We start from the raw sequence: 16208 nt of genomic DNA, 5'->3' as shown, positions 1-16208 counted from the left end.
GAAAAAAATCTTCAGATCTGAGAAAGGACAAGTGCACAAAAAGCTCAGTTGATGCCAAGCAAAACAAACCCAAGGATGTCCACCCAAGGACCTCCACATGAGCTGCTGAAAAACAAAACCAAAGCATCTTGAAAGGGGCAAAGGGCAAAAGAAACTCAGCATATGTCAAGGATTGTCTCCTTTAGCAAACTTCTCGGCAGAAACCTTGTTGACCAGATCGTGATGAAACACCGCAATGCCACAAGGAAGAAAGGAATAACAAAATAATTCTACATCCAGCTAAAACTGCCCTTCAGACATGCAGGAGAAATTAAATACTTACAGCAAAAAAAAATTAAAAACCATGTTTATTATCTGCCCTACAAGAAGTGCTAAAAAGAGTCCTCCAGACTGGCCTTATACAATAACCTGAAGACAAATAAAAATGTAGATTTCTCAGGCTGGCGAAGCATTTATCTAACTATTCTTTATCAACAAATACTCAGAAATCAGATATCGGGGCAAGAACCTGAATGATCAGAGAATTGGCAGAGAAGCAACCAGTGACCTCCTCTCTTTCTTGTTCAATTCAAAAAGGGCCAAGACCCTCTCTAAGCCCCACCCTACCACTTCTTGTGTCTCTCTATCTGTCCTCAGTCCTCCAAAACATCTATGGCTAATTTTGGTCAGCTAGTAGCTATCTCTGCCCTCTGACTTAAAGCAAATTTTATTGGCAGTCTTGGGAACATCCGAATACAATCAAAATATCACATAAATTTCCCCCTTGTTGTCTAAATGAAAAGGGAATGTTTAACTATGACAGATAAAAGCTATATACAATAAGAACAATTATCAGAAAAGAACTAAATTTACAAGGTCCACTCCATTTTTATTTGGCATATTTGGAGAAAATACTCCATCTATTCTATCTTGGCAAGTCCAAAGTTTTGTACCTAATTCACTTTCTATGCTAACTTGTATTATCAATCCATAAATAATTTTTCTTAGACCTCAAACATTTTCTTAGATAAACAATTTAAGCTTTTATGTCTTTCAACCTTATACACTTTACACCTCTTTAGTGAGTTTCTTTTCTGAATTTGGTAACAAGGAAAACTGTAACTTTAATTATCTAATCTTCAATCCCATTAAGGACCTGAGGATATAACATTACCTGAGTAAATGGGAAGTGCATAGCAAACATCTTCTAAAACTATAGAAATGACAGAAACAGCTGGCTGTCTGGACAGTCACCCAAGGTTCCTCTGTAATGTTGGGCATCCATCTTCAGCCTACAGGCCTAGAATACCTGACGGATTTTTTTTGTGATGTAGGAATTTTGAAGGACTGTCCCACTTTGTCTTGGTTAAGTTCAGCAGTCACTTTATTTTCTGTCCTGCTTGTCCAATTCAGATAGCATACTGTCAGCAGTCAAAGCAAGAGCAGTTTCTTGCCTAGTGACTAACTTTGCCACAAAGCAAGCAAACTCTATATGGAGTTTCTTCGATGCCCATCATCTTCTCTGAAGTAGACTATTGGGAGCAGATGTGTCTCATTGTCATAAAAAGCTTATGTTATCAAAATATTTTATATGCCATATTCTGTAGATCTCTGAAGTGTCTGAAGACCACTTGTCTATCTAAAATATATCTGTTTGACCTTAAAAACATACCTAACATGAATACAAGCTTGATTGTTTTAGGTGAATAACTACTAACATGCATTTCTTTATTATCCTAAGACTAAAAATTTACATTACATTGTTAAATGAGCTGCATATGTATAATACCTTAAACAAGAGAAACATAGGCACAGTATGTTCTAGCAAAAATAACCTTAAATTTGTATCAATGTACAAAAATATGTTAAACAAGAGTAGAAACATTCTCCTTTGTTCTGCTTTTTTCCTGACCATTACCAAAAACAACTTGTAATCAATCCCCTAAATAATGACAAATATCCATAACCCACTAAATAACCTAAACCACCCACCCAGTCTCTTGGGAATATGGGTATTGTGTTCTGTAACTGCTTCCTATTATCTGGGGCAGGCAATGGCATCTCTAGGGGACCCTGAGAAAACTGAGATAATGGTCAAGTCCTGGGAGAGCTAGCTGTATCATTTGGTGCCAGGCTCTGTTTAATGGGAAAATGTAGGGCTTATCTGAAGTCCTAGCTGGAGTAGTCTGTGAGGCTGAACCATCTCAGTTAGCTACCTTGAAACTGTCCTGAGTAGTTTGTAGTCCAGAATTGATCTCTGGGTGGTGTTTGTCAGCTTAGTGGTGTTACCACAATCCAGGTGGAATTGTTGTGGAGCTCCATCATCCTTTTGAATACTTCAAAGGTCTCTGTTAGGAATGGTGATGCTATGTGCTATGAATATGTTTTATTGCCATTGGTTAATAAAGAAGTTGCTTTGCCTATGGCAGGGCAGTATATAGCAAGACAGAAAATCCAAGCAGAGAAAGAGGAGGAGAAAAGGCAGAGTCAGGCAGATGGCACATAGCTGCCCATGAAGCAAGATGCAACAAACCACAAGCCTGTGGTAAGACATAAAGTAATAAAAATGGGTCAATTTATAATGTAGGAGTTAGTTAATAAGAAGCCTGAGCTAACAGGTCAAACAATGCTATAATTAATATAGTTTTGTGTGATAATTCAAGTCTGGGAAGCTGGAAAACAGAAGTGGTCTTTGTTTACATAATGGTGCCCAACATTCAGCACCGTACATGTACACAAAGCCTAAGAAAGCTTAACGAAAAGGCTTCTGGATGCACGAAAATGGCAGTCAATTTCAGTTTCTTGGCAACCACAGTTTTTCAGATAGACTCTGTTTGCTGGTGGAGAGCAGAGGTGTGACTCCAGGCTTCCTGGTTCGTACTGGTGGCAGAAACAGCTCTGGCTCTTTCAGGAGGTCTTGCTACAGAGCACTTACCGGGTTTGCGAGAAGCACGTGGCAAGCTGCTTAATGGTGGCAACACAGACCTGCTGCATACCTGGAGCGGGGGCAGTGAGCATGGCCGACAGAGCTGGCAGGGAACGTACCTCTGCCATGTTGGACTTGGCAGAGCCACAGCCTTAGTCCTAGCCATGCCACTTAGCATTCTAAGAGGAGCTCCTGGTCAGAAAAGAATTACAGATATACAATAAAGATAGATCCAGACCAGAAAAAAAAGACCTCTAAATGGGTCACAGTATTGGATAAATGTACATGGGCTTATGAGAGTGGGGAGGGGAGAGATGAAAGAATACAGACAGTCATATATTGAAGGAGTAAACATAATCAAATAAATATTAAAAAGTAATAGAGAAAAAATAAGGCACATAAAGATGGAATATACACAGGAGTCTGGAGTATGTATATTATTGTGTTTTATTTATTTATTAATGTGTATATTACATGTGTTCACATGGATGAATACTAAACTGAGTATTATCATAATTTTGTTTTGAAACGCTACCTTTTCTTTAGGATTTAAAAGAAAAATATAAAATTGTGAATATATATTAACGATTATGTAATACAGATGCAAATTGTAACAACATAAAACAGGGAAGCTGAAAAGGAATAGAAGGGTTTTACACTGTTGAAATTTAGGCCATTTTAGAACCAATTGTTACAACCTTTTTTAAAAATTGGAAACTACAAAAGAACCATCCAGAGAGCGTACTTAAAAGGAAATAAGAACATATCATAAAACATACAATTTTAGCACAAAGGAAAGAAAGAATTAATTGAAGAAATGAGGGGCAAAACCCTACAACACAGAGAGAAAATAATAAAATAGCACCTATAAGTTCTCTCCTGTTAGTTGTTATTGTATCAAATATAAACGGAGTAATTACTCAATGAAAAAATATATATTGGCGAAACATTAAAAGTCAGGATCCAGTTTTGGGATGCTTACAAAACACTTTTACTCTAAAGAAAAACACAGGTTGAGGGTCAAAGATGGAAAAAGATGCTCCAGATGTACGGTGACTAAAACAGTTTAAAAGTACTATACCAACAACACACAATATAGACCCAAAGTCAAAATCTGGGATCTAAGGCAAAGAACACTGGGGCTGGATTCCTCGACTCTGCATTTTGATTGGTTGTGGTTTTATGTGATGGTCTCCATCTGTTACCAGAAATCTCCTTGGTGAGGGGTGGGGTCTACCCTTATCTGTGGGTGTAAAGTGATGGCTGTAGGTTCTTCTCCAGATCCATGACTTCACTAGTCCTGGGGAGCTGGAATGTTTTCAAAAGGTTTCCCTTTTGTTGAATAGCGCTAAGCCTAATAAGCAAACTGCTGGTTACCATCAAGTTATGAGGGCCACTACTGCCCAATGGATATATCTATAAAACAACTCTTGTACCTAAGGCTCAGGGAACATTGCAGAAAAGGGAGGGAAAAGATTGCAAGAGCCGGAGGACCAGGGAGTGTGTTATACCCACAAACTCTCACCAGTATGACTGTCTAAACATGAGCTAACCAAGGACAACAACAACAACAGACATGCCAAAGTAGATGGGGGCAAGAGCACGAGGCCTCAACTCTACCCAAAGATTTACAAGCCACTAAGGAATGCCAAGAGTGACAAATAGTCCTACCAGGGATTATCTAATACCAAATGGTCAGCCCAAAAAACATACATGCAAATAACAGGATATAAACTGAGCAGGGTGCACTTAGGAATATATACACATAGATTTATATGACAATAATTAATGAAAAAAGAGGCCAGAAATTTGAAGGATATTAAGGAGGAACATATAGGAGAGTATGGAGGAAAGAAAGGGAAAGGGGAAGTGATGTAATCATATTATAATTTTAAAAATAATAATTAAAAAATAAAGAATATGTCAAAATGACCAATTTATTAGGAATAAATAATAATATTTATTTACAAGACATTAGAGCTTCTGAACATATGAAATATCTGATTAATATTTGACAGAACTGAAGGGAAAAGTGATAGAGGAATAGTAAAAAGCCTCCAGTGTCATGTTTTCTTCAGGTGGCACTAGGTATTGAACCCAGGGCCTTGTATATGCTGTGTAAATGCTCTACCAACAGGCTATGCTCCTAGCCTTTATGTCCGGTTTTCAGTAACGAATAAAACAAGAATATCAGGCAGAAAACGGATTGGAAAATGATGTAAATATTACTGTAGATGTTGGGCTCAATAATGCCTCTAGACAACAGCAGAATACACATTTTCCTCAAGACAAAGAACACAAAATAAGTTAAACCACAAAATAAGTCTTATACATTTAAAAAAATACTTGAGATGTATAGACTTTCTTTCCTGCCTCTTGGGATTCATAGAAGTGCACCATCACACCTGGAAAGGATTCTCTTTTTTTTTTTTTAAATTTTTAATTAATTAAATTATTTATTTATTAAAGATTTCTGTCTCTTCCCTGCTACCGCCTCCCATTTCCCTCCCCCTCCCCCTGTCAAGTCCCTCATCAGCCCAAAGAGCAATTAGGGTTCCCTGCCCTGTGGGAAGTCCAAGGACCACCCACCTCCATCCAGGTCTAGTAAGGTGAGCATCCAAACTGCCTAGGCTCCCACAAAGCCAGTACGTGCAGTAGGATCAAAAACCATTGCCATTGTTCTTTTTTTTGGGGGGGGGGTTTCGAGACAGGGTTTCTCTGTGGTTTTGGAGCCTGTCCTGGAACTAGCTCTTGTAGACCAGGCTGATCTCGAACTCACAGAAATCCGCCTGCCTCTGCCTCCCGAGTGCTGGGATTAAAGGCGTGCGCCACCACCGCCCATTGTTCTTGAGTTATCAGGAGCAGAAGGTGAGAGAGCAGGAGCAAGGAACTCAGGACCGCGAGGGGTGCACCCACACACTGAGACAATGGGGATGTTCTATCGGGAACTCGCCAAGGCCAGCTGGCTTGGGTCTGAAAAAGCCTGGGATAAAACCGAACTCGCTGAACATAGCGGACAATGAGGACTACCGAGAACTCAAGGATTCTCTTTTCTGATCACAACAGATGAAGCTAGAATCCAACAGAAAGAAGACTGGAGGATCTAAGTATAGGCAGCATTTAAACAATATGCTCTTCATGTGTGTATACGTGTGGGTGGGGCAGTGTGTGTTCACGTGTATGCACATGCATGTGAGCCCACAAGACAAACTTGGGTGTCATTCCCCAACCGTCCACTTTGGGGGTTCTTTAGTTTGTTAATTGACTGTAACTCTTATGTGTGTCTATGGTGTGTACTGCACCAACACCATGGCATTATGTGGCAGGTGGAGGGAAACCCTACGGTGTCAGTTCTTTCCTTTCACATTTATGTAGTTTTTGTAGATCAATCTCAGGGTTGTTAACCTTGTATGGCAAGCACTTTTGCTCATGGAGTCATCTGGCTGGCACCACCTTGTTCTTTAAGAGAGGGTCTCTCACTGGGAACTGGGGGTTCACTGATTAGGTAAGGCTAACGGCTAGCAAGCTCCCAGGGATGTTAGGGTGACAACCACGGGCCACCACAACCAGCTTTTCCCACGGGTGCTCGCTCCTTGTGTTTGTGTGCCCTTTACTTACTGAGCTATTTTTTTAGTCCCTAATTAATATTCTTAAACAACAAATAGGCCAAAAAGAAACCATAAAGACAATTACAAAATATCTTGAGTCGAAAGCAAACGAATATATATCAAATTATATAAATGCATCAGGGATAAAAGGAAAATTTATAGCTACAAATTCTTATATTGATGAAGAAGGTTCCAAAACAATAATCTCAATTTACACATTGGGAAATCAACTCACCAAACAAAACAAAGCAAACAATAGTTATTAGAATATAAATAAATAATTGAACTAGAAAAATGATAGGAGAAAACCACAAATAGAAAAAGTGTATGCTCTTTAGAAAGATCAGCAAAACTGATAAGTATTTAACTAGATTGACTGGAAACAAAAGGGAAACTCAAAATGGAAGATGCGATATTACTTCTGGTTTTATAGAAACAGGATTATGAGAGGAACTGATGTAAAAACATCAAATAAACTAGTAGAAATTGGCAAATTTCTCAAAACACACAGTGCCTGGCTGAATAAGGAAGACATAGGAAACATTAGTATTTAAAATGAGCAAAGAGTTTGTGAATGCATAATCAAGAGCTCCCAACATGTTTAATGTCTAGGGCCAGATGGCTTCTGTGAATGCCACCAAATGTTTTGTTTGTTTGGGACAGGGTCTCACTGTGCATCCCTGGCTGACCTGAAACTCACCGTAGACCAGGCTGACCTCAAACTCAGAGAGGGATTCACCTGACTCTACCTTTTGAGTTAGGGATTAAAAGCATGTGTCACCAGGCCCAGCTCTCCCACACATTTAAAGCAGAATTGATAGCAACACTCTTGAGTCTCCCCACTGCCCCATAACTGAAGAGGGGAAAACAATTCAAATGGATTCTATGAGGTCAGCATTGTCCAGACGGGAACACCAGACAAAGACACTACCAGAAAAGAAAATGATAGACTAATATTTCTGATGAATATTTACACAAAAATTCTCAAGTACAAGCAAACAGGATTTACAGGATTTAACAACACAGTGTGAAAGACTATACCCTTCAACGGGGTAGGATTTATTCTTGGCTGCAAGGGTAACTTAATACATGAAATAACCAGCATAGTATACTATAGCAACAAAATGCAAAGAAAAATTCAAGATTATCTCCACTAATGTAAAAAACAAACAAAAAACCCCTTGGCAAAATTTAGCACTCTTTTCTGATAAAAATGGAAGAAAATTGTGTCAATGTACCAAAGATTGCATATGAAAAGCACAAGGGTAACAGGCCCAGCGATGAAAGGCGGAGAGCTACTTCTTTAGACCTGGAATGCACAAAGCTGCCTGCTTTCACTAGTTCAGTTCAACATATCCCTTAAGGTTCAACCCAGAGCAATTAGGCAAAATGAAGAAATAAAAGGTATCCATATGAAAAGGGTAGAAGAAAAGTGATGGGGAAGCTCAGCCAATCACATTTGGCTAGGGTGCATTTATTTATAAATATATATAGAGCTGGTTTTGGAGTTGGACTCTGGCTCAGTCTTTCTCCAATTCCAATCCTGTTGGTAAGAGATATCTCAGAGTTTCTGTCTCCTGTCAAGAGCCATGATATGGGACATAATAATAATAATAATAATAATAATAATAATAATAATAATTTATAAACTTTCTTTGCTGATGTGGGAAGGTCTTCTATCTATCTGTCGCTTTCATTGGTTAATTAATTAAGAAACGGCTTGGCCTGATAGGTCAGAACATAGGTAGGCAGGGAAGACAGAACAGAATTCTGGGAGGAAGAAGGGAAGTGAGGCAGACGCCATGATTCTTCGACCCGAGACGGATGTAGGCTAGAATCTTTCCTGGTATGCCACCACCTAGTGGTGCTACACAGATTATTAGATATGGGTTAATCAGATGTGAGAGTTAGCCAGTAAGAGGCGAGAGCTAATGGGCCAGGCAGTGTTTAAAAGAATACAATTTGTATGTTGCTATTTTGTGTGTAAAGCTAGCTGTGCGGGAGCAGGGCGGGACGAAAAGCAGGCCTGCTCGCTGCATCACTACACTTTGCTTTTTCTCATATCTGTTTCTGTCTTTAGTATACCTTTCATTAAATATATACGTCTGTATATGTCTTTATAGATAATGCTTAAGTTTCCCATAAGTAACAATAAATTTTCCTGCAGTAATCTTTGAAGCTCCAGGAAGAAGATGGGGCCCCACAACATCGACTTTACCCGGTTAATATGATGTCATGATGTTGATATCGCTACTACAAGACCTGTTTTCTGGTACCAGCTGGACAAGACAGTTCCAAATGGTTCACATCTCTTACAACACTCTGGTCAGACATCCTCAAAACACTCAGAGACTACTTACAATTTTCCCAGACCAAATATTAATCTTGTAATTTTACCATTATTTACTTTCACAGGACCCCCTAAGAAGAACGTCGCCCCCATGACAGCTGAAGCAATTTTAGAGGACAACGTCCCCTCTCCCAGGAGAGTTTACCCTCAGGTTTAGGGACATCCTTTAGGGGTTGATTATAATTGGTATGTGGTTGAGGGATGGGGGAAGTATTTTATAGGCTCATGGAGGTTCTAAAAAAAAAAAGAGGGATAATTGGTGATAGGATACTAGATTGGTATTTGTAAATTATTGTTTTTAGAAAATTATATTGGTATCAATTCTTATTTTTGATACAAAGTTAAATTATATTGACTATTGTATGCGAGTATGCTTCTACCTCTGTTTAAAACATTTTTATGTATATATATATGTATAGTATTGACATATATATTTACCATGTTGCAGTGTACATTTCTACCTCTGATTAAGATACTTACATAGTGTTTATGTAATGATATACATTGTTTACATTTGGAGGTCAAATTGCTGTACAGATGCCGAGAGAGAACTGCCATTAGGAGTTTTACTCAGCTATGAGCCCTCCAGTGCAATAGTAACTACTGGCCAGCAAGACATACTTCTAGTGCAAGAACGGCAAGTCTATCTGGAGAGTAACCGATATGTTTTCTGATTGGATTGGAGGCCTGGCTCCACAGGAGGGAATTCACATCTGGTACTAAAACGCCAGCCAAAAGCCCGTGGCTGGGAAGGTGATAGTCCCTAGTGAGGAGGCTACTCCTGTCGTTTTGCTAACTGTCAAACTGCTCTCTTTGTTTAAGCCAGTGGATTAGTGGCATTGTCGGCTTCGGTCAGAGAGGCCTCTTTTTGAAACGGCCAGCACTAACTTCAGAGACACAACTGTTTGAGTGGGAGAATAATAAGCGACTGCTGAATGCTCAGCAAGAAACAGGGTGTCTGCACAGCTCCCCGTCCCCACAAAGTCCTGCACATATCACAGACGCGGTGGGCAAGAACGTAAGAGCCAGAAGACGGGATGTATGGTGTGGAATGCTGACTACCAGGCATTGCACGGCTGTTGCACTCGAGAATTCACAGGTGCTGCTCAAGGCCTGCAACAGAGGCCTGTCAACATCCTGTTGTGGGATAGGGAGCAGTTCTTCAGGCACTTTCCTCCCTGAGAATTTACACATTGTTGTTGTCTGGTGGGGAAATGTTTTCTTCAATTGGATAGCACTGGTAAGGTGTCCATGCTCCTGCCAATAAGCCGAGAAATAGAATGGGGTGCTAGTTGAGAAAAGGGGATCAGAGGGAGTGAGAGGGAAACTAGAAGGCAAGAGTGAATAGGATTGAAATACATTGTGTGCATGTATGAAAATGTCATGGTGAAACCCATTATTATGTATAATTGATACATGCTAGTAAGCATAAAAAAGCAGTATCTCAAAGAGCATTTGCCCTCATGTTCATAGTGGAATTACTCAGAACAATTCAAATACAGAAAAAAATCCAAATTACTCAAGGACAGATGAATGTTTAGGTGAAATGTGATTTGTATATAAAACGGAGTGTTATTCAGCCTTAAGAAATAAGAAAGGACATTTTGATATATGCGACACAGACCTTTGATGACATAACGCTAAGTGAAATAAGCCAGTTGGAAAAGGCAAATACTAATAATTATACTTATATGAGCCACTTAATTAGTCAAAATCATGGAAAGCAGAAAGCTAATAGACAGGGTACAGGAGGAAAAAGAACTAAAGAGTTATTATTTAATGGGTAAAGAACTTCAGTTTTACAAGGTGAAAAGAGCCGTGAAAATGATGGTGATGTTAGTCCTATAGTACTGTGGATGTTTTTAATACCTCTGAACTATACACCTCAAAATGGTTTCAATGATACATGAATTTCATGTTCATTGCAAGTAATAAATTTAAAATTAAAAATAAAATTTTAATATGTTAAGATAAGTAGAAACACTCGCATTTAAAAATAGCATTTCAACCTAATGATGGGGCTTGGGGTTTCATTTTACTATGATAAATAACTGGAAAATACCATAAGTACCTTTTTATGAACAAAGTCTAATTATATTCAAACAAATCTTCTTTAGTTGCGTACGTATCTCTCTACTCATTACTTTTTGAGAATACTTATGTAACTTTTGTCTACTGAGAAAGAATAAAAAATACTCTAAAAATACAATTTTGAGAGACATTTCATGACTCTTTGAGTTCCAAGATTTGTGCATATACAAACACAGAATTAGATTATTAATCAAAACTTCTGGGTTATGAGCCAATGAGATGGCTCAACAGATAAAGGCACTCACCACCAAGCCTGACGACATGAGACTGACATCTGGAACCTAGATGGGAGCGAGAATCATCTCCTAAAGGCTGTCACCTGGCCTCCACACATACACCGCGGCATGTATATGCACCCCAAATAAATGAATTTAATTAAAAATCTGGGTTCTAAATAAGCTATATTTCCCATTACATCACTGTTTACTTAATTCTTGTGTTAACGAAAACTCTGTCAGTGTGGTATCTGTGTGCGAAGTATGAGGAGTAAAAGGTGGTGTGGATGAAAATGTATGACTCAATCACCATAAACACAGATTATATAGAGTTACCATCTCTAGCGATTAGGACCAAAGGGAGCGCTGTCTCCAAGGAAGCATTTTGTTCAGGTAAGTTACACAGAAAAAACTCAGTGTCACTTTCAAGACTATGGTATATTACAACAGCCACTTAAGAAGCTAGGACTAGTCACCCTCTGGATTGTAATCTGACAGAAACCTGAAACATGAAATCATCTTTGGCTTCTACACTCTAATACTATCTATAAACTCTCAAAACCACACACTATTACGTGTAGACTACAATCCAGAAACCTCGCCCGCCTACTGCGGTAGAGCCATGAGCACAGATTTCCAAGCGGAGTGAGTACTGGTTTCAAGTGACTTTGGAGACGGAAGGGTGGGAAATTCTGATTTGAGCTGCCCTCCTCAGAGAAAGGAAAATCTAAGTGACCTTATTTGAGCCATTTCAATAGGCGAAGCTGTATCTTCATCTGGAGGCGAGGCAGGAAAACCTTCTTCTTCAAAGGGGCCTGAGATAACTTCGACAATTAAGTTGTTGACATCATTATAGAGTGAAGAACGTCCATCACGGGGGAGGCTGGTGGAAGCATTATTCTGAGACAGATGTTTGGTGCCACCTGGAGAGTAATTTGTACTCTGAGACCTATGATGAAAGGCATCTTCCGAATCCTTATTTAGTTGGCCATATTCTCGGCCATCAGCAATTGATAAAGTTACTTGACTGGAAGAAGACATAACAGTTGGAAGAGAAAAGGGAGATACTGTTAGGCTTGGTGAGTGAGATGTCCTTTCAGGAGTCCGAAGGCCTGGAGAAACGGCTTTTGTTTCCCAATTTGGAAAATACTTAATGCCATGGTCAGGATCAGAGAAGCTTATACGTTTTTGAGCATCACTATTATTTGATTTTTTAGAAAATCCTTGAATTTCCTTTGCATGAGGCAGGTTCAGACTATCTTGAGGAGTATCATAGCTAATGCTACCCCTGTAACAGGAAACTACACTTAGGTGAGGGGATAAAAAACATCTTCGAGATTTAATGGCACCAATGAGATCTGAAGATCTTGCGACATTAGAAGTTATGTCTTCCTGAGAATCAAAGTTAACTCTACTTCGCTGTCTCCGTCTCCTTCGAAGGCTTGCCAGTAAATTATGTCGTCGTCTAGAGGGGAAAAAGCGACTTGATGCACTTGATGAAGAAGAGAAATTTTTACTTAACTTACTTGTTGAAGAAGGACGGCAAGTTATTAAACCCAGAGCTGCTTTTGGCCGTAAAATACAAGAGGATCCAAGACGCTTGTGTGGTGGATTAACTAGGTCCTCAGGATAATTTTGTTGGAAGCTCTGGTCATCTTTCTGGCAGCTAGAGTGAAAAGAAGGCCAAATGAGGAAGAAAAAGCGAACAGGGAACTGAGTGGAGACCTAGCGAGCCTCCTGGAGAATAATTTCTACCATACCAACGGGAAACAACAGCTACTTAGAAAACAGGGCGGCTCAGATTAATGGACACACAGATGAGCCCAAGAATGTGTAGATAGGTAGATTATCTCCTGACAAGAGCCTGCCCACTCTGTTAAAGCTCAGGGATGGGGAGAGTGAAAGACTCGGGGAAGTAGGCAGAAAGGAAAGAAAAATGAAGGGAAACATAAGACGACATCATGCCTAAGTCCCCAGAGAGTTAGAACTTACACACACACACACACACACACTTTGAGACTATTCAACTACCATATTTAAGGGAATTAACTGAAACAAACCTATATCCCATTGACTAATTACATTTTAACATATCTGCCATGGATGAAGCAAAAATCTCGGCAGGTTTGAGGATGCTTCAAACACACACATCTCCAGTTGCTGTGGGAACCCGAGGGCAGCGCTACAGTGGGGTTCTGAACACTTTCAACGTTCTTTAGCTCACCAAATAGGAAACACATGAAGTGCTTGTGGTTTTCGTTTGCTTTGTCTGTAAGGCATACCTTAAGCATTTTCCCATACTGAATTTAATCCAAAGTAAGTCTTTCCCTTCTAAGCCATCATTCATAAGACGTAAAATGCCCTGTGTAGGTGGAACAGGTCAGAAAACTGAATACTTAAGCTGCATGTAGACTACCATGGCAACAACATAGTCTGTGATGGCGGGAAACTCTAGAATCTAGTGACATAGGTGTCAGACGCCTGAGTAGTAAGCTGCGCGAGAGACTACCATGGCAACCACACAGACTGTGATGGCGGAGACTCTTTGGGGCTCTTCTGAGGCTCATCTTTCTGAAGAGCTGGAGTTCCTATGGCTATGGAATGTGTATTTGGATTTCGGTACGTGCAAGGAATCCGCTGACAAGAGGTAAAAATGCAGTTGAATGAAGGCGCTAACACACACGATTTCTGCACAGTTCTTTCCTTGGGATGGCCTCTCACCAGCAATCTTATGCATAAGACTGGTGTCTGGATCCTTCCTTCTTTCTCTGGAATATCCTTTGCCCAGTGTCGTTACATCTCGTGCAGTGGGTTACTCCTAAACACTTGAACTGATGACATATGAAATGGGGAAGGAAGGTTTAAAAAGTGGCAAATATTTATCTATCCACAATGACAGGGAAGCGCCCCATCTGATACTTGGACTACAGGCACAGATGAAGGAGATCTGCTATGTGTATTATCCTTTATGCTTTATCAGTCTCTGAACAACTGACACCCATCAACTGTAAGTTTAGCAGAGCTATTAAAAAAGAGTCCTTTCTCCATCTCAGTTTAGAGTATTGTCTCTAAAGCATTTGTAAACCCACTTAGGGCGTAAAGCTCCCCACAAACACTTTTATTTGCTGCTCAATGTCCTTCTATGCTCCTTTGTCCTTTGTCACTCTTCCTTCCTTAAGATTCTGCTCCAGGAAACCCTTGAACAGATTCCTTACAAGAGGCCTAGAGCTCTCAGTTTCCAACACAGCACTGTCAGATCTGGGATATGACTTTATTCGACAAGCAATCGAATCGGTAAACCACTTACAGAAGATGCGGAGTCCCAGGTCAGCAACAAGAGACATAATACTCATGACACAGCAAGTGGTGTAATTGCCAGAATCTTCGGGCTGGCCCTCCTTGGCCCACTGCCCTAGGGCAATGCAGAGGGGCTCAAGACACACAGATTATGTTACAGGAAAGAAACATAGCTTAAGTAGCTCACCATCTTAAATCTACTTGCCACCTGTTTTTGTAAAAACTTTTTTTTGGAGTCACATGTCGTCTGTAGTTACTTCCACGCCCCAGTGGAAGAGCTTTATAGATGAGACAGACCCTATATGTCTTCGATTCCTAAAATCTTTGCAGAAAGAAAAAAATCCTGCCTCCATTTAAGTGCATTTGAGACATTTATCCCTTTCCTTCACGGTGCTAGGTGTACAACCCTGGACCTTGCAATTGCTAGGCAGGTGCTTCACAAACAGTAAGCTGCATCCCCAGGCCCATTTCCCTTCTAACTGATAAAATAACGGCGTTTTACAGAATTCACTATGGATCAGACTGGGGGCAAAGCACCTGCCTGTAGCATCTCAATTAAGGCTAAAAACGACAAGACACATACATTATTAACCACATTTTAAGGAAAATTATTTTGCTTGTTATTTTTTGTTTGTTTGTTATTTTGTTTTACTGGGGATGGGGTGTGCAAATCATGGCATCATGGCAGGCATGTGGAAGTCACAGGTCAACTTTTGGGAGTCAGTTCTCTCCTTTGACCTTGGGCTCCAGGGACTGAACACAGGTTGTCAGGCTTGTGTGGCAAAGGTTCTGACCCTCTGAGCCACCTCACTGGCCTCAACTCCATCTTAAGAAAAGAATTCAGGTTTGAGGAACTGATGCCAACTATGTTGTCAACGCTGCGCCAGGGTGTATTCTTGTGTCGGAATGAGGAGAGCACAGGGTCTCACTGATGTCCTGCAAACCGCATTCTTCCTTGGCTTCTCTGTCCTCTGCTGCTTTGTTGTGGGGTGGGGTTGTTTGGTTTTCTTCTTCCACCTCAGCACACACTTGCTCGACCAGTTCTCCGGGTCCTTTTCAGGCTCATTTGCCTCCACCCACTCCAAGCAGCACTGGTCCCAGAAGCCTATACACATTACCCTTCAGTCTCCTTCCAGAGCCGCACGTGCGTGAGCGCTCAACAGGAAACTGCTTCAGTCTCCTTCCAGAGCCTCACATGCGTGAAGAGTCACACAGGCAATGGCTTCAGTCTCCTTCCAGAGCCGCACATGCGTGAAGAGTCACACAGGCAATGGCTTCAGTCTCCTTCCAGAGCCGCACATGTGTGAAGAGTCACACAGGCAATGGCTTCAGTCTCTTAGCGCGTCCTTGTCCTTGCCAGGAGGGTCTAGCACCTGATTACACAGGATGCTAAGCACTTGAAAGGCTTTGTGTGGTTCTTCACCTTTGGGGCTCTGGTTAAAATGACTGGAAGCATTCCTCTTCAACATCCTGCCTGCTTCATCTGAAAGAAAAGTGGTAGGGCTGGGCAGTGGTGGCGCACGCCTTTAATCCCAGCACTCAGTGGCAGATCTCTGTGAGTTCGAGGCCAGCCTGGTCTACAAGAGCTAGTTCCAGGACAGGAACCAAAAGCTACGGAGAAACCCCGTGGAAAATCAAAAAAAAAAAAAAAAAAAAAAAAAGAATAAAGAAAAAAAAAAAAAAGAAAAGTGGTAAAATTTACAGGACTGTTTAGTTCTCTGTTGCATCCCCAGAGTCCAAAC

General features: G+C 40.5%; 1 protein-coding gene across 3 annotated transcripts in view; it reads right to left on the bottom strand.

Moving 5' to 3' along the window:
- Positions 1–16208, bottom strand: part of Rmdn2 (regulator of microtubule dynamics 2) — a 69724-nt gene that overhangs the window by 37753 nt on the left and 15763 nt on the right. The window contains exon 4 of one of the 3 annotated variants that reach the window (XM_041631148.1): positions 11906–12835. The exons of the other annotated variants lie outside the window; for them this stretch is intronic. Coding sequence (XP_041487082.1) covers positions 11906–12835 — 930 coding nt within the window. The remainder of the gene's footprint in view (positions 1–11905; positions 12836–16208) is intronic. 3 annotated transcript variants of the gene reach the window in all.

The sequence above is a fragment of the Microtus oregoni genome, unplaced genomic scaffold, assembly GCF_018167655.1.
Source record: "Microtus oregoni isolate MIOR12 unplaced genomic scaffold, Mior012 000036F_ref0000092, whole genome shotgun sequence".
NCBI classification, from domain to species: Eukaryota; Metazoa; Chordata; class Mammalia; order Rodentia; family Cricetidae; genus Microtus; species Microtus oregoni.
This window is presented reverse-complemented; position numbering and strand designations above follow the sequence as displayed.